The sequence below is a fragment of the Rhinatrema bivittatum genome, chromosome 4, assembly GCF_901001135.1.
Source record: "Rhinatrema bivittatum chromosome 4, aRhiBiv1.1, whole genome shotgun sequence".
Taxonomy (NCBI): Eukaryota; Metazoa; Chordata; class Amphibia; order Gymnophiona; family Rhinatrematidae; genus Rhinatrema; species Rhinatrema bivittatum.
In genome coordinates, this window is record NC_042618.1 from 6,643,151 (window position 1) to 6,668,301 (window position 25,151).

The 25,151-nt window shown below is 48.1% G+C and overlaps 1 protein-coding gene across 2 annotated transcripts in view; it reads right to left on the reverse strand.

Annotated features, from left to right (window-relative positions):
- Positions 1–25,151, reverse strand: part of GTF2A1 (general transcription factor IIA subunit 1) — a 100,826-nt gene that overhangs the window by 70,919 nt on the left and 4,756 nt on the right. For both annotated transcript variants that reach the window (XM_029597708.1, XM_029597709.1), the window contains exons 2-3: positions 9,594–9,695; positions 3,225–3,411 (exon numbers count right to left, since the gene is read on the reverse strand). In XM_029597708.1, the coding sequence (XP_029453568.1) occupies positions 3,225–3,411; positions 9,594–9,695 (289 nt within the window). The remainder of the gene's footprint in view (positions 1–3,224; positions 3,412–9,593; positions 9,696–25,151) is intronic.

Below are 25,151 nucleotides of genomic sequence, written 5' to 3' on the forward strand. Positions count from 1 at the left end.
TGCATGGATGAGGCCTCAAGTTCTGCTGTTAGTAGGGGCTACATGTATGAAGGTTAATACTTTTTTGGAGGAAAACCACTTCAACACTTTTTCTGAAGTGAAGGATGAGTTGGAGGTAGCAATGAAGAGCATATGAAGCAACAATAGTGGTCTCATTAAAGGTTTCCTTTACTACCTCCTAAGAGATTCTCTCCACTGCATGGCATGTCAGCAAGCCTATAGTACACATCTAAGGCCTGAGGCTTGTAGCCATGAAGGCATAGAATAAACAGAGAAGCCTTAGTTACAAAAATGTGAAGAGACAGAAACATGACCTAGCGATACCGCAGGCCATGGGGTAGCTGGGTTCATACAGTAGCCTACTAATCCCAAGAGATCTCTCACATTGTGGTTGCAAGGGTCCTGCCTAAGATAAAAAAGATTAAGCCTCAGCAGAACACATTGGGTCAGTAGAAGTCTGTCTGGATCTGCAATCACGCCTGCATTTTGGGCCAAGAAGCAAGCTGTAGGAGATGGTGAAAGCATTTAGATTAGAAGCAGAATGGGTACATGTCCACTAAACAGAATAAGAGGAATGAAACAGGACTCATACCAACTTTAGTGTACAGAGGAAAAATGCAAGCCCGCTGCATCTCATTCTGATTCGCCTAGAAGGCCACAGCCTTGAGACATTTCAAGAAAGACAGGTTCATAGTAATTAAGCTTTTATTCTCCTAAGCAAAAGCTGTCTTGTTGGATATCAAGAGGATTATATGGGGAAATGAAACAGGAGGTATTTAAACATGTTTTGCCTGCGCCTATAATAAAACTTTCAAGCTAAGTGGATCACATCTTAACATACAGCAAGAAAAAGAAAAAAGGTAAACCAGAAAATATCTAAGCATGAGATGTGGATGATAAGCAGCTAGTTCTGTCTAGCAGGTTGCAAGCACAGTAATGAATAGAAACCTTGTGGAAACAGGTTTCATGATGCCAGATCTGTCTGGCAGGCTATACACGGGACATAGGAGGCCAGAAGGTTGGGCAGCAGCTTTGTAGTGTGATGTGAGAAGGATATGACCTAAAAATTGGGAATACTTTATGCTTTACACAGGATGAAGTAGTAAAGAAGAAAACAAGCTATCCTGATAAGAAGCAATCTCTTCAAAGTGCCATGTTTTATGGCTGGCAGCTGATATGCATCCTTAGTGTGGACAGATACCTGACGCAGCTCGTCTGCTGACATTTATTATGTTACTGCGAATCTGTGGGTTCCAGTAGCCTTGGCCAAAACTCTCAATATTGTCTCAAACAACAGATTGAGTGGACTAATTCTCTGCTTCACTGATTCTCCAGAAGGAGAAACTCAAACCTGTGTAGTATGGTATTCATATATTCGATGAGGAGGATCTTACAGGATACTATGGGGAAGCTAATCATTGCATTCTGAAAAATCTCCCGCCCCCTCCATAATGGTCTTTGCCTTGTGCCCCAGGAAGCACTAAATAACGAGCCCTAAGACTTAGTTCATTTCAGGGTGGACTCAACAGCCACAGATTGGTACAGTAGCTGGACTTAGGAAACAATGAGCAGGGTTTCCCCACATACTGGAGAAGCTGGTAGAGAGGCACTGCCAATTCCTTAGGTGTTGAGATTAAGTTAACTCGCACATATTAAAGGAAGCCAAAAAGGAACCCTGGGTTCACCTACCTCCAGCTTAAATAGTATGACCTCAGTCATTTCCTACACAAAAGTTGACAAGGATAGATCCTCCAGTGGGAGTTCAGGAGATTACTCTCGTTTAGAGCCTGAAGTGTCAAATCCAAAAGTCAGATCCTAGGACTTTTCAGATTCTGATTCCAACATAAGTGGTTCAGAGTTCTGAGGTGGCACCAACCCTGCAGTCTTGACCTCAAAAGAGGTCATCTGCAGACTGTTTTGGCTTCTGGACCAAAAGCTGTTGAGCTATTGAAGAGGCTTCCCCTTCAGAGTTTGAATGGCTAAGAGTTAGCACAGACAGCACTGAAGCTGAGTCATGGCTCCTGGCTTCAATGCTGAATTGCTTGGTGCCTTGGAAAAGGTTTCCAGAACTGGTTCTGTAGGCACCACTGAAATTAACTAGATGCAGACACGTCCATGTGCTTGAGGCACCATCAGAATGCCTCAAGAATCCTGCTCTCTCAAGCTGTTGATGCCAAAGCTAGCGAGAACATAGCAGCAGAGCTGTCCTTCTAGTTAATCAAGAAGTTAGGAGGGAGGGGAGAAATGAACTGATAGGTCGGATATGGATCACTGGGCAACCACAAGAAGCTGCTGGCTTTCTTCTGTCATTATGAGGAAATAAGTCTAAGTCTAAGTCAAATCAAAAAATGAAAGTGGGACAAAGTAAAGCAGACTAACGTTGATGAATAGGCCCTCACCAGGATAAAAATGGAAGGGTCCTGGGGCTCAGTACCTTGCAGGAAAAAAAAAAAAAAAAAACTTAAGTGCCGAAAAACATGTTTATAGAATAGGAGGAAGATGACCGAGGGAGCCAAAAAATTGCAGCAAATTATCTTAGACAAATGCATCTGACCTGGTCTGTAAAAAAAAAAAAAAAAAAAACCAAAACATAGGAAGCCCCATGCAGCATTAGTAGACAGTCTCATGCAGGTTAAATAATGTATTCTAGTCTTTTCTAAAGCTTACTATGAAACGCTTTCTGTTTGCACTGTATACATCACCCACTTAGGAGGCTGCTTGTTTATGGAGCATGGAAATATGTCAAATATAAAGAAACTGCAAAAGATTATGCAGAACAAAGCTTGGTTCTCAGCATTTCCACTTGAGTGTTTAATATTGGATGACTGCACAGCTTAAAGTCCTTTTTGGGTAAGAGACACTACACAAAGGTAAACCATTACTGCTCTGCTGATGGCATATAATGGATGCACATTAGCTTGCGCTACCAGTCATGGCAAGTGGTTTGTGGGGGAAGGGGGGGGGAGAAGGCAAGATCAGCCAATATCATCGATTGCTACAGGCAGCAGAAGCCTCAGAACACAAAATTGCTAGAAAACTGTAGATATAATGCACAGCCCCAATCACATGAATTTGTACCTATCTAGAGCATAACTTTTGCAGGTAAGAAGTCTATAAAACTTGAAAACCTAAAATGACTTCCTATGACCTGATGCTTCGCTCTGTGCAATGCCCCCTTCCCACCCAAGCACTGCTGTTAACAGAGAAAGAGTCACACGAGCCACCTTGCTGTTGTGCAGGAATGAGGACGTGCGTCTGGGACGGATGCTGAACCGTCTGCTGCGGCTGTGGCTGCACCTGCTGCGGGTGATGGTGCTGCAGCTGCTGCTGCTGGGCTTGGAGTATTAGCTGCTGTTCCTCGGAGTGAAAGCCATCCACAGCTTTGGACTGCATCAGCTTGTTCTCCCATAACTGAATTTAAAGAGAAATATGCAATTGTGGACTTAAGATCAGCATGGCAATTCACTTTTGGAAAGAAGTCCGAAAGAAGTTAAATATTTTACAGCAGAAATTACACAGCACTCCATCCACAAAGCAGGAAATGAAAATTGGTTCTTACCTGCTAATTTTCGTTCCTGTAATACCACAGATCAGTCCAGAAAAGTGGGTTGTGTATCCCTACCAGCAGGTGGAGTCAGAGAACAATTAGAACTTTGGGCACTGCTACATAACTAGTGCTACCTGCAGTCTCTCAGTATTGGTCTGTACCCAAGCCCACATTAACAGAACTAACTAGCGGCCGAAGTTGAAACACAAAAAAAAAAACCGACAACCTGCAGCCTCAAACAGACTCAAACTGCTCCATCGAGTAACTGTCAACACGGAGCTCCGTAATTAAAAAAAAAAAGCAAATCGTAAAGCAATGAGGTCTTTCGGTATCTGAAGAAAGGGGTGGGCCTCTGGACTGATCTGTGGTATTACAGGAACGATAATTAGCAGGTAAGAACCAATTTTCATTTCCTGAACATACCCAGATCAGTCCAGAAAAGTGGGATGTAACCAAGCCACCCTACACTGGGCGGGAACCCGAAAGACCCGCACGCAATACACTCTCACCAAAGGACGATTCATCATAAGCTTTAATGTCCAAGCGATATTGTTTAGTGAAAGTGTGTAAAGAAGACCACACTGCCGCTCTACAAATCTCCTGAGGCGACAGGAGTTGACACTCCACCCAGGAGGTCGCTTGTGCCCTGGTTGAGTGTGCTGTGAGACCCAACGGCACTTGACGCCCTCAGGAAATGTAGGCGGGGCCGATGACTTCCTTAATCCAACGAGAGATGGTCACCTTAGACGCCCTGTCACCCTGTTTGTGCCCCCCAAACAGGAGAAACAAGTCATCCGAATGTTGGAAATTATTAGTAACCTCCAGGTAGCGCAGCAAAATACGCCAGACATCCAATAGATGATAGTCCCTGCCCTGAGAGGAATCCCAAGCCCAGTGCGGAAAACCGGGAAGATCCACTGCCTGATTGACATGGAAGGCCGAAACCATCGTGGGAAGGAATGAGGGAACCATGTGCAGGGAAATTCTATCGTCATAAATCTGAAGAAAGGGATCACGGCACGACAATGCCTGCAATTCCGAAATCCGGCGTGCAGAGCAAATAGCCACCAAAAAACTGTTTTTAAAGTCAGATCCTTCAATGAAGCCCTGCGCAGAGGCTCAAAGAGGGCTTTGCATAGCGCCCAGAGAACTAGATTCAAACTCCAATCAGGACATAAAGGCCGGACAGGCGGATGCAGATGTTTAATCCCTTTGAGAAAGCGAGCAATATCCGGATGGACAGCTAGAGACACACCATTCAACCGACCCCGCAAGGCACCCAACACTGCCACCTGAACCCAAAGGGAATTAAACGCTAACCCCCTAGCGAGTCCTTGCTGCAAAAATTCAAGCACCCAGATGACGTCCACCATCAACGGATTGCAGGAGCATTAAAGACACCATGCCTCAAACAGTTTCCAAACGCGAACATAGGCCATAGATGTGGCTGGATGGCGAGCCTGTAGGAGCATGGAAATCACCTGCTCGGAATAAGCCTTCAAGCGTAAACGTCGCCTCTCAAAAGCCTGGCCGTGAGAGAGAAGTGATCCTCCCGATCCAAAAATACGGGCCCCTGACAGAGAAAATGCGGTAGATGAGCGAGTTGCAACGAACCCTCTGGAGCCAGGCGAATCAGATCCGCAAACCATGGACGATGCGGCCACTCCGGCACCACCAGAACCACCCTGCCGGGATGGAGTTTGATGCGACGAAGAAGTCGACCGATGAGGGGCCACGGAGGAAAGGCGTACAGAAGAATTCCCGTGGGCCAGGAACACACCAGCGCGTCGAGACCCACCGAGCCCTCTCGCCGACAGCTGAAAAATCTGTCCGTCTTCGCGTTCGCCCTGGTTGCCATCAGATCCAACTGAGGCACACCCCACCGGGCGCAACTGAGGTTCCACACGTCATGAGAGAGTTCCCATTCCCCGGGATCGAGCTGTTGTCTGCTGAGAAAATCGGCCTGCACATTCTCCACTCCCGCGAGAAGCTGCAATTCCCTGGAGATGGCGCTCAGAAGGCGTGCCTCGAGCACAACCGCGGGACTTCTTGTGTCCCCCTTGGCGGTTGATGTAAGCTACCATCGTCGGAGAACACGTGAACCATGCTGTTCCGTATCCAGGGGAGAAACGCCTGTAAGGCCAGCCATACGGTTCTCGTCTCGAGCCGATTGATGGACCAGGACCCCTCCGGAGACCAGAGCCCTTAGGCGGTTCTGTCTGCACACACTGCTCCCTAGCCAGACAGACTGGCATCGGTGGAGATTATTATCCAATCCGGAGGTTCCAAGTCCACTCCCCGTTCCAGATTGTCGCACGACAGCCACCACAACAGACTGAGTCTGGACTCGGGAAGTAGCGGCATTGGGAGATGGAACTGTTCCGACACTGGACTCCAGCATGACAAGGGCGCACGTTGTAACGGTCGCAAGTGAGCGAATGCCAGGGCACCAAATCCAAGGTGGAAGCCATGGAGCCCAGGACTTGCAGATGATGCCACACTGTGGGCTGCTCGCTTTGCAGGAGAGCGTGAATCTGTTCTTGCAACTTCCGCAGACAATCCTCTGCCAGAAACACCTTGCCTTGTAATGTATCGAATCGCGCTCCCAAGTAAATCAGCTTCTGGGTGGGTTCCAAATTACTTTTCTGCACATTGATGGCCCACCCGAGTGACTAAGGTGATCATCACCGTGTGGACGGATCGTACGCAATCCTCCCGAGACTTGGCGCAAATCAACCAGTAGTCCAGGTAAGGATGGACCAGAATACCCTCCTTGCGAAGGAAAGCCGCTACCACCACCATAACCTTGGTGAAAGTCCGAGGAGCTGTGGCGAAGCCAAACGGAAGGGTTCGAAACTGGAAGTGCCAACCCAGAGTATCCGCTTGGCTGAGGAGCCAATGGGGCAAAGCTACCTTCTGTGGGATTATGACTGAATGTCTCCAAGTCAGAATCCCCCCTAAACGGAAGGCCTTGAAGCGCAGGAACCGCTGATGATGCATCCGGATCGGAATATGAAGATACGCCTCCGTGAGATCCAGGGACGCTAAAAACTCTCCCTTTTGAACCGCCATCACAGTCCGCAGGGTTTCCATATGAAAACGATGGACCCTGAGACAACGGTTGAGTTTCTGCAGATCGAGGATGGGACGAAAAGTACCCTCCTTTTTTTGGACCAAGAAGTAAATTGAGTACTGTCCCTGTCCCTGCTGCACTTCCGGCACCGGGACAATGGCTCTGAGGTCAAGCAGCCGCTGCAGGGTATCCTGTAGCGCCTCGCGTTTGGCGCGAGAGCGCACATGGGACTCCAAACACTTCCCGGACTGGATGCGTAAACACCAGGGCGTAACCGTCCCTGATCACCTCCAAGACCCAGCGATCCGAGGTTATTCTTGCCCATTCCGCGTAAAAGCCAGATAATCTCCCTCCGACAGCTTCTACGACGGAATGGGTGCTCGTGGCTTCATTGGGCGGGTTTACTGCTACCTGCTCCGAGGTGTCCAGAGTCCCTTCCGGTGCGGCGGCCACCGCGAAAGGACTGTTGGCGACCCCGTGTCGACTTAGGACCCGCCGGAGCAGAATATCTGCTAGATCAAAAAACGGCGAGAGTCCCGAAAACGAGCCTGAGGGAGAAAAACTTTCTTGGTCGCTCTTCTATCCTCTGGTAACCTATGGCCCTTGGACTCCCCGAGGAGCTTGACCAACTTATCCAACTCCTCCCCAAAGAGAAGCTTGCCCTTGAAGGGAAGGTTACAAAGTTGGAATTTTGAGGAGACGTCTGCTGCACAATTCCGTAACCAGAGAAGGCGACGAGCTGCCACCACAGACACCATGGACCGAGCCAAGGTCCGAACGAGGTCGTATAGTGCATCTGCTCCATACGTAATTCCGGCTTCCAAACGGGCCAACTGCAACACTCCAACGTCGGCGTCCGCTGCATTAGTACTCGCCTCTTGGACCCAGCACAGGTACGCTTGTTATTATGGTTATTACTATGAAGGTCGGTATAAAAAAGTGTTAAATAAATAAAAATAAATAAAATAAATAAGGCTAGCGCAGACTGCCGCTCAAAGGCTCAAAGCAGCCACTTCAAAAACCGGCTTCAACTGGGTCTCCAGCTTTTGGTCCTGCATGTCCTTTAAGGCGGCAGATCCCGCCACGGGTATCATGGTCTTCTTTGTGACCGCCAAGACGGCTGTTCAGCAGGTCCAGCACCTCTGATGACAGCGGGAAGAGCTTTCCCATCGTCCTACCCACCTTTAAGCCCGCATCCGGAGTATCCCACTCGCAGGTCACCCGCTTTCGGACTCTCTTAGGCAGTGGAAAAGCTCTTGATGGTCCCCGAATACCATCCAGTACCGGATTAACCCCTTCATTATCAGAATCCTCGAATAACCTTAAGACCGAGGACATGCAGTAACTGGGGAATAAGCGGACGAAGCTCATCTCGCTTAAACAGGTGGACATCAGTAGGATCATCACCCTCCACCGGAGGGAGGTCATCCCCATCAGGATCATCCGTATCAGTGTCCACCGGATCAGGATTCTGGCCCGGATTCGCACCCAGTAGCTGCGCAGATCCAACCTCCAGATTTGGAACCGGCGCCGCCCCTGCCCCAAAACTTGGGTCATGGGGATCCCCACGACCATCCTCTCCAGAACGAGAGTGGACCACCAGGCGCTGCTGGGTGGTTGCAGGAAGTCCCTGCTTCAGAGGGGGCTGAGCGGGATCCCCAGCGTGCCTGGGTCTCTTTAAGGAAGTCTGTCTCCATGCCAAGAAGGCCTGATGCATCAACAAGATAAACTCTGGGGAAAAATCTCCCGCGTCGACCTCCCCATCTGGGGGGTCCTGTGGGGCCGATTCCCCAGTCCCCAACATCGGATCTACTGCCATGGGGACCAAAGCGGGATGGGGGGAATCCTCTTCTTGCTCAGAGTGTCACGAGTCACACACCCCCGACGGGCCTTCCAAACCGGAACAGTCTGGGCACAACGACAGTTCAAATTCTGCCCGCACGCCCCACAGGAGCGGCAGACCGCCGATTTTCACGGCGCCATGCTGGGCCACGTAGCCACGCGGTCAGAGCAGCTGAGGGAAGAAAAAATAGGCCCGAGACCTGCAGCCGAGTGAGTGCCGCTGGCAGCGCAGGAAAAAAAAAATAGAAAAACAAGGCCTCCGCGAGGAACCGCGCTGTTCAGCCACCCGGGTGCTGAAAACGCGGCCTGGACCCAGTACACACCCTGCCTACCTTCACTATCAACCCGGAGCCCCGGGAGAGGAAGGAAACGAAACTGCGACGGCTCAAAGCTGTCCCCACAGCCTGCTGCACAGCAGGCTCTCCCGGTGCCAACTCCTTACCTCAGACTGAAGAGACTTTTTTTTTTTAAAACTAACTTTAAACAACTAAACTACTGAAGCCTGCACTAACAGGGGTCGAGGGAGCAGCTTCGGGGGTAGGAGGATCAGGAGCCCCCGGCCTGTACACCCTGGGACAGAGCAGGCAAAACACAGTCAGGGGTGTCTAACCCCCCCGGACGCCTGACTTCCACTGAGGGATGGCCCACAAAGGTGCCTAACACATCAGGAAGCAAACGAGAAAGAAAAATAAAATAAATTTCCTAACTACCCTGAAAAAAACTAAGACTGCAGGAGATGCCTTGGGGAAAGGTATAGGAAAGTGCATCCATACATAATCCTAATTAGAAGGGCAAATCTGTCTATCTAGGGAAAATGAAAGCACACAATTAAAAAAAAAAGGACATTGAAACCCGTATTTTTCAAACTCTGAAATGGAATTAAAAACTGCTTTTTTTTAATACAATCTATACACAGTAACATAAGACCTTGCAAATTACCAAGAACTGAGCAGTTCCATTATTCGTCTGCTCCCTGAGTAAAAAAAGACCACTGTTAAATCTGATAAAGCCAAAACCAGAAGATGGTTATAGGCTCTCTCATCCCCTTTTAATATTGCAGTTTTTCATTTAAACATCTGTTCCTTACAGAGCAAAATTTATATTACCAAACTGAGGTTAGAGATGACCCACCGTTTTCAGTTCCATAAGCACTTGTTCATCCACTCCTTCATCGAGAAACAGCTCTCTGACATCGTTGATAACATCTTCAATTACAGATCTGTAGAGTTTAGGCTTGGAAGGGAAAAATGCAATTTGCAGAATTAGCCCTCTTCGGAAATGTTCTTGCTAAGTACCAATCCCACACGGCTGCCCCAAAATCCATTTACCAATACAAAGCATTTATATGTTTTCATCTTTAAACCAAAGGCAATATTTTATTTTTAAAAAAGCATACAGATTTGCCACGAGTATCAGTGAAGCCACTGAAAATGCAAGTCCTATACGATAGTCGTATCTGATTAGTGGTAATGGGCCTCATTAAAATGAAAGAAAGCAAGTGATGGACCCGGGAGGTGCGGTAAACGCTGCCTTTCTAAAAAGTCCAGTAAAGCTTTTGACACAGCTCTGTAGAGAAAAGTTGGATGGTAGGTATGTAGGCCAGAAAGCAGTAAACTGAGTGCGCAGTGGCTGAACAGCAAGATTAAACAAGAGGCTGCGGTCAATGGAGTCCATGCTGGTGAGGCCTAGTGGTTAGGGCAGTGGCCTAAGAACCAGGAGACCAGGGTTCGAGTCCTGCTGTCACTCCTTGTGACCTTGGGCAAGTCACTTTATCCACCATTGCCTCAGGTACAAAACTTAGATTGTAAGCCCTCTGGGGATAGAGAAATACCTACAGTACCTGAATATAAACAGGTGTGATATCTCGATTGAGATCGAATGTCTGTATATAAAAATAAATAAATAAAAATAACTAGTGGGGTGGGACCAGGTCAATATCTTTTACCAACACGGCTGAGCAAGTTGAGAAAAAAAAAAATGTGCTTTGTATGCTGATGGTGCAGAAATTGGTAACACAAGCAGGAAGGAGGTGAAAAAATGAAAGGGGACCCAAAACAAAGCATGCTGAAAGGTTTAGAAATGTTATTTAAATACAATTTATATACCACCTTCTTGGTCAAAGGAGCATTGAAAGTGGTTTAAAAGAGGACCAGAACTGGAAACCATCAGACAAGAAAAGATTTAAAGAGAGATCATCTCAGATGGCCTCAAGGAAGCCAATCAAACGGTATAAAATAACTGGGAAAGCTTAATGGTATCAGCAGCAGGAAAAAAAAAAAAAAAAAAAGGTGGTGGTAACAGTGCCTTAGCATGTGTCACTAGCAAGATCCCACTTTAGGTCCTGGATCGTCGAAAGGTCACTAAGCTAGAAGTAATTCAGAAACTAGCTACTAACATGAGACAAGGCCTGCAATGCTCATACTACAAAAAGGCTTATGACTTTCCAAATGTACTCGCTGGAGGCAAGAAGGCCTTGGGGGGGTGGGGGACACAAACATTCAGATATTTGACAGGCTTCAATAAAGTATGGGAGGATACATTTTGTTCCTATGGAAAACTTCTAAGGATTAGGGGTCCTGACCTGAAGCTGCCCTTCCCTACCGAGAGGCTGGTAGATGCCTGGATAAAAGGTTAATGGCGAGGGAGCAGCAACCCAAAGCATGACAAGATTCAAGCACCCCTGGGATAGACAGGAAGGACGGCAGCAGGAACAATAATAGGAAGCTGCGGTATTACAAAGAGCCCTCCCCTTCACTGAGTCAAGAGCAAAAGTAAGGGGGGAAAGGGACCGGGAGAAAACAAGGCACACACACAAAGGAAAAACAAACCGGCCACCCTGCAGACCATGGGGTAGCCAAGGGGAAACCAACTGACTGGATACTGGCAGGCTGATGGGAGCCAGGACCATATCCATCTGCCTTTCTACTTTTGCTAGCTGTTCAGATTACAAAGCTTGATGGGAAGGGCTGGGTACTGTTAGATTAAATATTGGAAAACAGGTATGCTTATCCACCCAGAACAAATAAACATAGTAAAAAGTGATTTTGGTAAGGAGCCATATCCTGCAAGCAGTCGAGCCTCTACAGCCAACAACTTGGATATCTCCTTAGCAGCACAGACCAGAAAAACTGGCCAATAGTACTATCTTCTGTCATTATTTTACTATGTGCAGCCATCGCAACAAAATGAATAAGAATGGGTCTAAAGACTGGGATTTAGGATCCTAATCCATCTTTTTTTCCATAGGCACAAAATGTAATCAGGACCTTACTGGGGAAAAGCAGATATCTCACTGCCTTTAATTATGGCCATGCTGTTTTTAGAAATCTCATTCCAAGTCTACTACTTTTGTGACATGCTCACCCTTTTGGATTTTTAATTGTGATGCCTGCATGGTATCCTGGTAAGGATTGAGGTCTCCATTTATTTTGTTTCTTAATATTGCTAGTGCTTAAGTAGAAGCTGTTTTCAAATGCTATCGCCGCCTCAGGATTGCAGGAGGAAGGAAAAGCCAACAGAGGGGATAGGACAGACGTTTATAGACGTCATGAGTGGGGTAGAACGGGTAATTTAAAATATTATTTAGCTTTTTATATACTAAAAGAAGGAGACGCTCCATGAAACTAACAACCAGCAGATTTATAAACAAAATCATGGAAAGGGCCTTTTCATGTGGCGCATCGTCAAGCTGTGGAATCTGTTGCCCAAGAACACAGTCACAGAGCAGGGTTTAAAAGAGGTTTCTGGAAGTTCCTGGACGAAAAATCCATAAAATATTAGCAGCCAGATTTTTGAATCTGCTGGCTACTTGTGACCCGTGCTGATCACTGTTGGAGGCAAGATGCTGGGCTTGATGGACCTTGGTTTCACCCATCATGGCATTTCTTATATTCTTATAACCTGGAGAAACTGGATGGTCATGCAGAGGAAATTCGAGAACATCCAAAGAATGCAGGCCCATCACCAACCAGCGTGCTGAGTTGTGCAGCTCCATCTGCAAGACACTGTGAACGCTCTTGGAGCCACCAAAGGCCGAACACAGCAGCACCTCATGCTGGTAGGGCATGCGCTTTACCACACACCTGAGGAATTTCCAACGGGCAGAGTGAATGGACATAAGCACGTGTCTTTCAGATCCACATCAATATCACTCATGAAAATGTCTCCATTTCTTTTTTTTTTTTGGGTAGAACTTAATTCTGTTGCGGGGCTGCAGAGGCAGCAAAAAAAGGAGAGTTTGCAAGATATGAACTTGAACAGAAACAGTAATGGTAAATGGAGATCATGCTGAGGAGAGTGGCATTACTACTGGTGTGCTGCAGAATCAGATTCTTTCCTGTTGATAGCAGGGCTGAATTAGCCATGCTGTCATGGGATCTGTCAATCAGGTCCGGGAGGCGGAGCTTTATCAAGCAGAGATTAGATTTTAGCTCTCTGTGGCTGCGCGTATGTTCCTGCGCAGGAAAGTAACAGATTCTCCTCAGTCTGTTTTTTCCGCGCGGAATCGCACACGGAGCTGACTTCTCCTCAGCGTTTTATTACATTTTCTAAAAATGTATAAGTAATCGGGGTTTAAACCCTGTACTTGCGGCAAGGTAATGTCAGTCATGGATGGCCATGACCGATGTTACCGATGCCTGGGGCCAGATCACAATCTACAAGCCTGTGAATTCCGGGCCCGAATGTCCCCGAGAGCCCAGAAACAGCTAGCTTATCGAATGCGGGAACTTTTCAGCCCATCGCAACCATCGGAGGCTCATTCGTCGCCTGGCCCCTCAAAAACGATGCTTCCAGCACAGAAGAGAGCATCTTCGTGGGATCCTCCACCTCTCCAGACTTGGACGTAAGGACTTGCCACGAAGGCATAGGCCATCGGATTCGAAGGAACAAACAGAGCCAGAATCACCGGCGCGGGAAACAACGGTGCCTAAAATTTCGGCGCCGAAAACTTATGCGCCCAAGATGCCTTCTGCGCATACAACTTCTGCACCCAAGACATTGCCGAACAAAACTTCTGCGCACACGGCGCCGAATATATCCGCGCGCACGGTGCCGAAGACATCTGCGTGCATGGCGCCAGAGGCAAAGGCGCCGCAGATATTTACGCAGACAGTGCCAAAAACATATGCGCACAAGTCGAAATCTGTGCATGTGGCGCCGAAAACATAGACGCACACAGCATAGAAGGCATCGACCCACAGTACACAACAAGATTCTACAGCATCGAGAAGCCCGACGCCTACCCAATACATTAGAGGCCTAACGACGCATAAACTTACGGCATCGCATTATACACCACAAAGAGCTGAAGATAAATCCAAACACCCATCTCACCCAAAGAAACATGGGTTAAAACGACGACATGAGTCCTCAGAAGTATCTTGTTCTGCCTCTCCAGCAGTAACACCGAACCGCTCGGGTACTTCATGCTCTTCGAGATCCACTTCTACAGGTTTGACAACAAAACATAGAAAAATGATCACAGTCTTCACGGAAGAACCACATAGAATCCTCGTCACACCATCATAAGAGACATTCACATCACTCGCACCATAAAAAGACTTCGAAGACGAGTGAAACATGGGAAGAAGCCCTTCTATGTCTAAGTCGTCTCACACACAAGGTGCAAGGACCTTATCTCATAGAGAGATAACTCTGAGATATCTCATAGAGTGCGCAGAAGTTTTTCGGTTTTCGAAAATCCCTGAACACGGAATCGCTACTAGCCTCGCTTTCTGATAACATCCTCATCAACCTGGAAAAAGGTCAACCTTTCCTTCTCGTCCTACTGGACCTCTCCTCAGCGTTCGACACCGTGAACCATTCCTGCCTCCTTCAGAGTCTAGCAGATATTGGCATAACAGGTACAGCTCTCAATTGGTTCAATTCCTTCCTTGAAAACAGGCAATACAAGGTCAGGATAACAACAAAGAGTCACTAGATAAAAGCTGGGGGTACCCCAAGGATCTTCCCTTTCACCAACACTATTCAATATTTATCTACTCCCACTATGCCATCTACTAGCTAACCTCAAGCTAACTCACTTCCTATACGTGGATGACATTCAGATCCTCATCCCGATAGTGGAATCCCTCCACAAAACTCTGTCTTACTGGAACAGCTGCCTTGCAGCAATCAAAAACCTACTAACAAGCCTCAACCTAGTGTTAAATACTAGCAAAACCGAAATCCTCATAATAGCTCCAGATAACTGCTCTCTGCTCAACCCCCTTAGTTCCTTCCAACCCTCATTCACATCAATCGACCACACGCTGTAAGTAAGAGATCTGGGGGTGCTTCTAGACAACCAACTCAACTTCACCAAATTCATAAATAATACTACCAAAGACTGCTTCTTCAAATTGCAAGTATTAAAAAAATTAAAACCTCTTCTACATTTCCGAGACTTCCGCCTGGTACTTCAATCTATCATCCTCCCTAAACTGGACTATTGCAACTCACTCCTCCTGGGTCTGCCCGCCAGCACCATCAAACCACTTCAGATGGTACAGAATGCGACGGCCAGAATACTCACTAACACCAAAAAACGGGACTACATCACCCCTATCCTCCAATATCTACACTGGCTGCCGATAAAATTTAGGATACAATTTAAATCCCTCATGATGATTCACAAGGCTCTGCACAACATCTCCCCCCTCAACCTATCCTTCCAAATACAGCAACACACTTGCAAAAGACCAATCAGAAGGGCATACCAGAACATGCTTCACACCCAACCGGCAAGAACCTCACTGAGGAAACGAGCCCTGTCCACTGCAGGTCCCCTTCTTTGGAACCTGCTCCCACCGGACCTCCGCCAAGAACCGTGCCTTCTGACATTCAAAAAGAAGCTAAAGACTTGGCTATTCACCCAAGCTCTCCCTGACAGCTAAAAACCGGTTGAAGCGATAGACAATATACTTACCTCTGTATTTATGTTTCCGAGTTTGAATCCCAGTTACATTTAATCAAGTTTACGTATGTCTCCCTAAAAGTTTTCCTGTCCTCCTGTGTTATTATATACCGCCCTTGAGGCAACTGTTTTAATGTATCCCGTCCCTGAGGCGACCTGTTCAGTTCCTTGTAAACCGATGCGATATGTATGCTATACAGGAACATCGGTATATAAAAATTAAAAATAAATAAATAAGAGATAATACAGGTCACTTCCTCTAATGCTTCTACTCTTCAGATAATTCCATTAGGACAGGTCACTTCCTCTAATGTTTCTACATCCTCAGATAATTCCATTAGGACAGCAGAAGACAAGATAGGGAAAGAATATGACGTTCCAAGTAATTTACTTCAAGTGCCTCTAATGCACTCTAAAGCATGTGACTTACCAAAACCATCTGGTCGTCCAATAATGCCTCCTCACACAAAAGAGGCATTTTTTCAATTATCCCAATCATTAGCAGGGTTTTATGAAACTCTTCAATCATCCTTTAAGATGTCTAACGAACTCTCTTTGAGTTCCCCGGAACATAATACACATACTTCTAGAGAACCGTCGGTGGAGCCTCTGGCATCCCCAATAACAAAACAGCCAGTTTCACCAACTCAAAAGCAAGATATATCTATTGATTCCCCGTCTCCACAAACCTCCCCATCATCATCTACCGGGTTCCTGTCGGACCCACAGGAACAACCGCAGGAACCGTATTCTCCTCCAGAGGACCTTACGTACACAACATTTTTAGAAAAATTGGGTACTATATTACACCTAGAGGTCCATAAGGAGACAGACCCTAGATCAGAAACCTTATGTCTCCTAAATATTTTCAATACTCCAGGGGAACCAACATCTCTTCCACCACAAGAACTCCTACATACCGTCTTACAGAAATCGTGGGAAACACCTTACTCTGTCAGCGGTTTCAAGAAAAAAAGGATATAAAATTTCGTATGCGGAAAATATCGCCTTACTCTATGCCACAATTACCGCATGCTTCAATTGTAGTGGAATCTGCGATACAAAGATTCAAGAAAACAAAGTCGCATCCCTCATATCCACCAGGCAAGGATAACCGATATTTAGATGAGTATGGCAGGAAGATGTACCACAACTCAATGCTGAATGCCCGCATTACGCACCACCAATTCTACATGGTACAATACCTATATGAGTGCATACAAGCCACAAAAGGTATGCTTTCCTCGACGGCAGTTCAGATACCACCACCTCTTCACGATATGGATGAGTGTTCGACACCTTTGATATATGAGGGATTTGAGACATCTTCCAGAGCGTATGCAACAGCCATCGCAGCACGTAGAATGGCATGGTTAGGTTCCAGTACAATACGGGAAGATTTGCATGAGAAGCTGGCGAACCTCCTGTGTTCAGGAGACAACCTGTTCGGAGAACAATTTCAGGACAGTGGGCAAATTGAAAGACGAAGCTCTAGCAGTTCAAACCTTAACATCACATCCTCACTACTCGACCACATGTCGTTATGTCGGATCCACTCGTCGACAATCAAATGCCCGCAGACCTTATTGGTCTTATCAGTCCTTTTGTACACAACTGTATCCATCTTACCAGCGTTCTACGCCACAATAGCAGACCCCGAACCAACGTAGGGGCAAAGCACGTAACCAAAGACAGCAGGCACAGCAACCGGCTGCTGCAGTAAAATCAAGTGTTCAACTAAACTGTCAGAGAACCATACATATTTTATCACAAGACAATTAAGTGAAAACATACAAAAATGTGTTATTCTAAAATAAACAACACCTGTCTAGACAATAAAATACTCACTAACCATTCATACAATCCATTCATTCATTCAATTTGGTTTTAATGAATGAATGAATGGTTAGTGAGTATTTTATTGTCTAGACAGGTGTTGTGTTATTCTGAAATAAACATTTTTGTATGTTTTCACTTAATTGTCTTGTGATAAAATATGTATGGTTCTCTGACAGTTTAGTTGAACACTATTGATTTTAGAGAACCCATCGAATATTAGCCCTCTGTGTTAGTATTACCTTGGCAGTAAAATCTACGCCATCTTTTGAGTAACCCAGCCACCATCACAACACCAAGCACCACCCGGCAGAATACATTCTTGCCTGGCAGCCTGGGAAAGAATAACATCCGATCAATGGGTTTTAGAGATAGTATGACACGGTTACCAACTCCAATTTACCACAAAACCCATGCTACCTCACCTTTCCACTCTAAAGATTCAAAGCTTCCAACCGCAACTGGGGGAGGAAATTGCTTTACTTCGCAAACAGGCCATTCAACGGATTTCCCCGAAGACCCAACAAGCGGGGTTTTATTCCCCATATTTCCTCATACCCAAAAAGTCGGGTGGCCTTCCTCCCATACCAGATCTGCGGGAATTGAACAAATTCCTGATCAAAGAGAAATTCAAGATGGTATCATTGAAATCGATCCTACTTCTGATTCAACCCAATGACTGGATGTGTTCCATCGATCTGAAGGACGCTTATACACATTTCCAATCCATCCATCCTCTTGGCTATACCTATGCTTTCGCTACAGGCATCACCACTACCAGTACAAAGTTCTCCCCTTTGGACTATCGGCTGCACTCAGGGTTTTCACCAAATGCATGGTTGTGGTGGTGGCTCATCTCAGACAACAGGGTATAAACCATTTTCCCATATCTGGACGATTGGCCGATAATCGCCTCGACTCCGGACATCTTGATCGACCACCTCCTACAGATGATAGCCTGCTTACAGGAATTAGGGCTAGTGATCAATTTTCAGAAATCACACTACAACCAACACAACAGCTGCAATTCATAGGAGCATGCCTGGACACCACTTGCAATCGGGCATACCTACCAAATGACAGGAGATCACAACTACGTCAACTTCTCCATGTGTTGAACCATACTCAAAGGCCTTCGGTGAGACACGTTTTAGTAGTCCTAGGCCACATGGCGGCGGCTATTTTCACAGTTCAACACCGGGCTACACATGAGACGCCTGCAATGGGGACTAAAACATCAATGGAAACAACACTCACAACCGTTGACACAAAAGTTATTGTTGACCTCCAAGATGATACAGGACATAACATGGTGACTCCTAGAATCCACCCTTTCCAAGGGAGCATTATTCAGTCCCCCTCCTCACAACGCAGTCTTAACCACAGATGCGTCTCACAAGGGATGGGGAGCACAGCGAGATTTACGAAACGCAAGGGTTATGGACAATTTCCGAACAGAACCTGCAGATAAATTTATTGGAGCTCAGGACAATTCGAAATGCACTACAAGTGTTTCAAGATCACTTAAAAGGGATGCAGGGTCATGATCTACACAGACAATCAAATGGCAATGTTTAATATCAACAAGCAAGGAGGGTCCGGTTCATGGTCCCTTTGCAAGGAGACCCTGACAATCTTCAAACATGCTCACCGACATTGCATACATCTGCAAGCAACTTACCTACCAGGAGTGGAAAATACAAGAGCGGACAGGCTAAGTCGTATCTTTCATCTGCATGAATGGACACTCAATTCGGATGTAGCCCAAGACATCTTCATTCAGTGGAGGACACCCTCGATAGATCTCTTTGCAATGGAAATCAACGCTCAAGTTCCCAAATTCTGCTTGATAAGACAGAGCCAGTTCAGGATCAGTCAAGATGCCTTCCTCATCCCGTGGACGACAGGCCTCCTGTATGCCTTTCCTCCCATATCACTCATAACAAGGACAATTCAAAAGTGCATAGCAGACAAAGCTCAACTGATACTCGTAGCCCCGGCCTGGCCAAGGCAACCGTGGTACAATTTCCTTCTCCGATTGTCCATCACGAACCCAATTCGGTTACCAAATCGCCCAGATCTTCTCTTCCAAGATCAAGGGCGCTTCTACACCCGCTACACTCATCTCTCCATTTGACTGCATGGAGATTAAAAGGCTCCTTTTAACAGAACAGGGAGTTTCCACTTCGGCACAGTTCATCTTGTTAGAATCAAGAAAACTCTCAACGAGGAAAGATTATAGCTATAAATGGAAACGCTACTCTACCTGGTGCACTTCCAATGGCGTACCACCATTGGACTGCTCACCTGAGCTACTCATTGGTTATCTTCATACACTGTACACAGCTGGTCTTACAACATCATCCATTAGAGTTCATCTCAGTGCCATAGGGGCATATCATAGACCAGTTAACAATATTCCTATATCCAATCACCCCCTACTATCCCATTTCATTAAGGGATTAACTCACCTTCGTCCTCTGATCTCTAAGCCTCCAGTTCTGTGGAACCTCAACATAGTTCTTGAACAGCTTATGCTTTCCCCGTTTGAACCCATGGACTTGGCACATATTAAATATCTCACATGGAAGGTGGTATTCCTGGTTGCAGTAACATCAGCATGACCAGTCAGTGAATTATAGGCCTTGGTCCATTATTCTCCATATTGGAGAAATTACTTACCTGATAATTTCATTTTCCTTAGTGTAGACAGATGGACTCAGGACCAATGGGTACAGTGTACTCCTGCAAGCAGTTGAAGACGGATCAGATTTCAATCTGACGTCAGCCCCTAGTACATATACCCCTGCAGGAAGTGCAGCTCTTCAGTATTCTCCTCAAAAAGCATTGTGGATATGTGTGTGACTGACTGATTGATTAACTTAATAATTTGGTTAACTTGGATAACTTCATAACTTGGTTAAATGTTAAACTTGATTAACTTGAACTGGTTGATTGACTCTAGCTGGAGACCGCCAGTGTACTCAACCGGAAAGCATCGACACACGGCAGGGTGGATGCCCTAGGTAAATGAAAAACATGGCTTACCCTTGAACATTTGAAGGCCCTGCGTGACAGCAACCAAGGGTGGGATGCTGAGTCCATCTGCTAACACTAAGGAAAACGAAATTATCAGGTAAGTAATTTCTCCATTTCCTAGCGTGTAGCAGATGGACTCAGGACCAATGGGATGTATAAAAGCTATTCCCGATCCGGGTGGGAGGCTGCCCGTGACCCACTTAGTATTGCCCTTGCAAATGCTGTGTCCTCCCAAGCCTGAACATCAGACGGTAGAATCTGGAGAAGGTATGGATGGAGGACCATGTAGCCGCCCTGCAGATCTCGGCAGGTGACAGCATTCTAGTTTCTGCCCATGATACTGCCTGGGCTCTGGTAGAATGGGCCTTGACCTGTAGAGGTGGTGGCTTGCCAGCTTCTACGTAGGCCGCCTTGATGACTTCCTTGATCCAGCGGGCGATGGTTGCCCGTGAGGCTGCTTCCCCTTGTTTCTTTCTGCTGTGAAGGATGAAAAGGTGGTCCGTTTTTCATATGGGCTCAGACAATGCCAGGTATCTGGATAGGAGTCTACCGATGTTGAGGTGGCGGAGACTACGGGCTTCTTCCGAATTCTTCCGGGCATCTGCCGTTGGTAGCGAGATGGTCTGGTTAAGATGGAAGTGAGAGACCACTTTGGGGAGGAAGGAGGGGACCGTGCGTAGTTGGATGGACTCCGGGGTGAGCCTGAGGAACGGCTCATGGCAGGACAGTGCTTGTAGTTCCGATATGCGGCGGGCTGAACACACCACCAGCAGAAACACCGTCTTCAACGTTAACAGGCGAAGGGAAAGGCCTCGTAGGGGTCTGAAGGTGGTTCCCGCTAGGAAGCCCAAAACGAGATTGAGATTCCACAGAGGTACCGGCCACTTTACTGGTGGGCGAATGTGTTTGACTCCTTTCAGGAAGCATGACACGTCCGGGTGAGAGGCTATGCTGTCGCTCTCGCTCTTGAAGCCGTAGCATGACAGGGCAGCCACCTGTACCTTGATGGAATTGAGGGACAGGCCCTTCTGTAGTCCGTTCTGTAAGAATTCCAGGATCACGGGGACAGTGAATGAATGTGGTTTGATGTTGTGGTCTTCGCACCAGGCTTCAAATACTCTCCAGATCCTTATGTATGTTACTGATGTGGAGAACTTGCGTGCTCGTAGGAGGGTGTCGATTACCGCCCCTGAGTACCTGTTCTTTCTCAGGCGAACCCTCTCAATGGCCAGACCGTAAGAGAGAATTGAGCTGGGTCCTCGTGGAGGATCGGACCTTGTTGTAGCAGATCCCTGTGTGGGGGCAGGGGTAAGGGGTTCCCTGCCAGCAGTCTTCTCATGTCTGCGTACTAGGGTCTTCTTGGCCAGTCCGGAGCCACCAGAAGAACTAGTCCCTTGTGTAGGTGTATCTTGTGAATGATTGCGCCCAGTAGGGGCCACGGCGGGAAGGCATATAGTAGAGTCCCCGGGGGCCAGGGCTGTACCAGGGCATCGATCCCTTGGGACTGCGGTTCCCGACTGCGGCTGAAGTATCTGGATACTTGGGCATTGGATCTGTTTGCCAGAAGGTCCATGTCCGGTGTCCCCCACCGATCCACTATTATCTTGAAGGCTGTGGGTGACAGCCTCCATTCTCCTGGGTCTAGACTTTCCCTGCTGAGGAAGTCTGCCGTGATGTTGTCTTTCCCAGCGATATGGGCGGCGGAGATCTCCTGGAGGTTTGCTTCCACCCACACCATCAGGGGTCTATTTCTAGGGACACCTGTTGGCTTCTGGTTCCCCCCTGCCGGTTGATGTAGGCCACTGTCGTGGTGTTGTCCGACATTACTCTGACCGCTTTGTTTCGAAGTCTGTGGGCGAACCGCATGCAGGCTAGTCTGACTGCTCGCGCTTCTAGGCGGTTGATGTTCCATCCCGCCTCTTCTGCATACCACTGCCCTTGGGCAGTTAGCTCCTCGCAGTGTGCTCCCCATCCTCGTAGACTGGTATCTGTGGTGAGTAGAGTCCAGATTGGGGAGGACAGACTTGATCCCCGGCTCATGTGGCTGGCCTGCAGCCACCACCGTAGCTGGGTCCGAACTCTGCCCGGGAGTGATAGACGTACGGTGTAGTTCTGGGACCATGGGCTCCACCGTGATAGGAGTGAGCGCTGTAGGGGTCTCATGTGGGCTCGCGCCCATGGCACAACGTCCAGTGTGGATGCTATCAGCTCAAGGACTTGCAGGTAATCCCATGCTGTGGGACGAGGATAGTCCAGCAAGGTTTGTAGCCGGTTCCACAATTTTGATCTCCTTGTGGGGGTCAGGCTGACCTTGTCCTCTTTGGTGTTGAATCGGACTCCTAGGTACTCCAGCGACTGTGAGGGCTGTAGGGAGCTTTTGTTTGTGTTGACTACCCATCCTAGGCTTTCCAGTAGAGTTATGACTGCTGGTTGCTTGGCGGCTTTCCTCCGGTGACTTTGCTCTGATCAGCCAATCGTCCAGGTAGGGGTGAACAAGGATTCCTTTCTTCCTCAGTGTTGCCGCCACCACCACTATTACCTTGGTGAACGTCCGGGGTGCTGTGGCTAACCCGAAGGGTAGTACCCGGAACGGGTAGTGACAGTTCAGGACTTTGAAGTGTAGGTAGCGCTGATGTTCCTGATGAATGGGGGATGTGCAGATAGGCCTCCGAAAGATCCAGGGATGTGAGAAACACTCCTGGTTGTATCGCCCTTATAACGGATCGTAGGGTTTCCATGCGGAAGCGAAGGATCCTGAGGTGGCGGTTGACCGACTTGAGATCCAGGTTGGGCCTGAATGTTCCCTCTTTCTTGGGAATGATAAAATAAATGGAATAATGGCCAGTATTTATTTCCTGTGGAGGTACTGGGGTTATGGCCTCGAGTGCCAGTAGCCTGGACAGTGTAGCTTCCACCGCCGCCCTCTTGGAGGGGTCGTGGCAGGGGGACTCCACGTACTTGTCCGGAGGGGTTCGTAGGAAATCCAGGTAGTACCCCTCCCGAATGATGGCTAGGACCCACTTGTCCGAGGTTATCTCGACCCATCTGTGGTAGAATAGGGCTAATCTGCCCCCTATGGCTTCTTCCCTTGGATGGGTCGGCTGAATCTCATTGTGGGGTGTGGCTGGGGCCCGTACCCGAGCTGGCTTCCCTCTTGTTGTGCTTGGTCCGAAAGGACTGGTTCCTGCCCGTAGGGCGGGGCGCTTGATAGTTGTTCCTGTAAGGATTGAAGCGCTGCGAACTTCTGCCCCTGGAGGACCTGGGGAAGGGACGCTGATTTCTCTTTGTCTTATCTTCCGGCAGTCGCAGCAATGGGGACTCGCCCCATTTGTCGGCCAGTTTCTCTAGTTCACTGCCGAACAGGAGGGATCCTTTGAAGGGCATCCTTGTGAGGCGCGTTTTGGAAGATGCGTCGGCCGACCAGCTTCGGAGCCAGAGTTGTCTCCTGGCAGCCACCACAGAGGACACTCCTCTGGCCGCTGTGCGCACTAGGTCGGAGGCAGCGGCCACTAGGAATGATATTGCTGGTTCCATATCTTCTCCCGGGGTGTTGTTCCTGGTTTGTGATAGGGGGGCACGTGTCCCCATGGTACAGCAGGCCGCAATTTGTAGAGACATAGCGGCGACGTCAAATGATTGTTTGAGGATGGACTCCAGACGTCGGTCATGTGCATCTTTGAGCGCAGCTCCTCCCTCCACTGGGATAGTGGTGCGCCTAGAGAACATGCAGACCATAGCATCCACTCTTGGGCATGCAAGAAGATCTTTGGTTGCTGGGTCCAGGGGGTACAGGGCCGCAAGGCTCATCCCCCTTTGAATGCAGACTCCAGAGCATTCCATTACAGGTCAATCAGCTGTTGTGCTGCTTGTAACAGAGGGAAATGGCGAGAAGTCTGTCGAAGACACTCCAGCAGGGGGTTCGGTTTCAGTTCCCCCGAAGTACCTGGGCCCAGGATAGTGAGCTCCGTCAGACATTGATTGACCAGGTTCAGGAGCTCATCCTGTGTGAAGAAGCGTCTCATGTTTCGGTGAGGCTCTGTCCCCGGGGGGAACTCCCCTTCTTCTAGGGGTTCGGCTTCTTCCTCAGAGGTGTCAGAGTCCCTGTAGGTGGGGCTTCTGGGTAATGGGAGCCTGTGCCTAGGTCTTGAGGGGCCTGAAGCATGTGGGTCCTCCGGTGGAGCATGTGGTTGGACAGCCAGATGTTCAGTTTGCATTTGAACAAAGGCGTGAATACCCTTGAAAAACTCCAACCATAATATGGACGCTGGATCAAAGCCGAGAGGCGCTGGTTCCTTGGGGGTCCCCATCTGTGGGGGGGTCCCCCTGGCTAGGTCCGGGGTGCCCCCTGAGGAGCTGGAACTCTGCCCTGGGTTGGACTAGCCCTGAGCTGGATCTCCCAGGGCCTCCTCGCACTGCGTGCACAGGGCATCGGCCTCCTTGCTTTGTGTGGCTCTGATGTGGCATGCCGGGCAGAGGCCTTGCGCTTTAATTTCTGTTCCTAGGGGTGCCATGGTTGTCGGTGCGTAAATCTTATGCGCTCCGGTGCACTTAGATTGAGCGTGTAAGTTGTGCGCGCAAGTTGTGAGCGTGACTGTGCCATAGATATGCGCTCAGCTATGTGTGCGCAAGTTATGTGCGCAAGGATTTATGCGCGCATAAGTCTGTGCGCACAAGTGCTTTGTGCGCCTGGCTCGGAGATGTGCACTCCAAGATGGCAACTGCGAGCACAAGGGCAATATGGCGACCCCCTCGGAGAGTCTCCACGTGGGCAGACTCTTGGAATAGCCGGGGCCTGGCCCTGCTAGGGCGGATCAACCCGGTGGCACTGGTCCCGGTCGGTGACCTGTGCTCATCCTCGACCCTCAGAGACCGGATTAGAGTAGAAGATTTCTACCTTA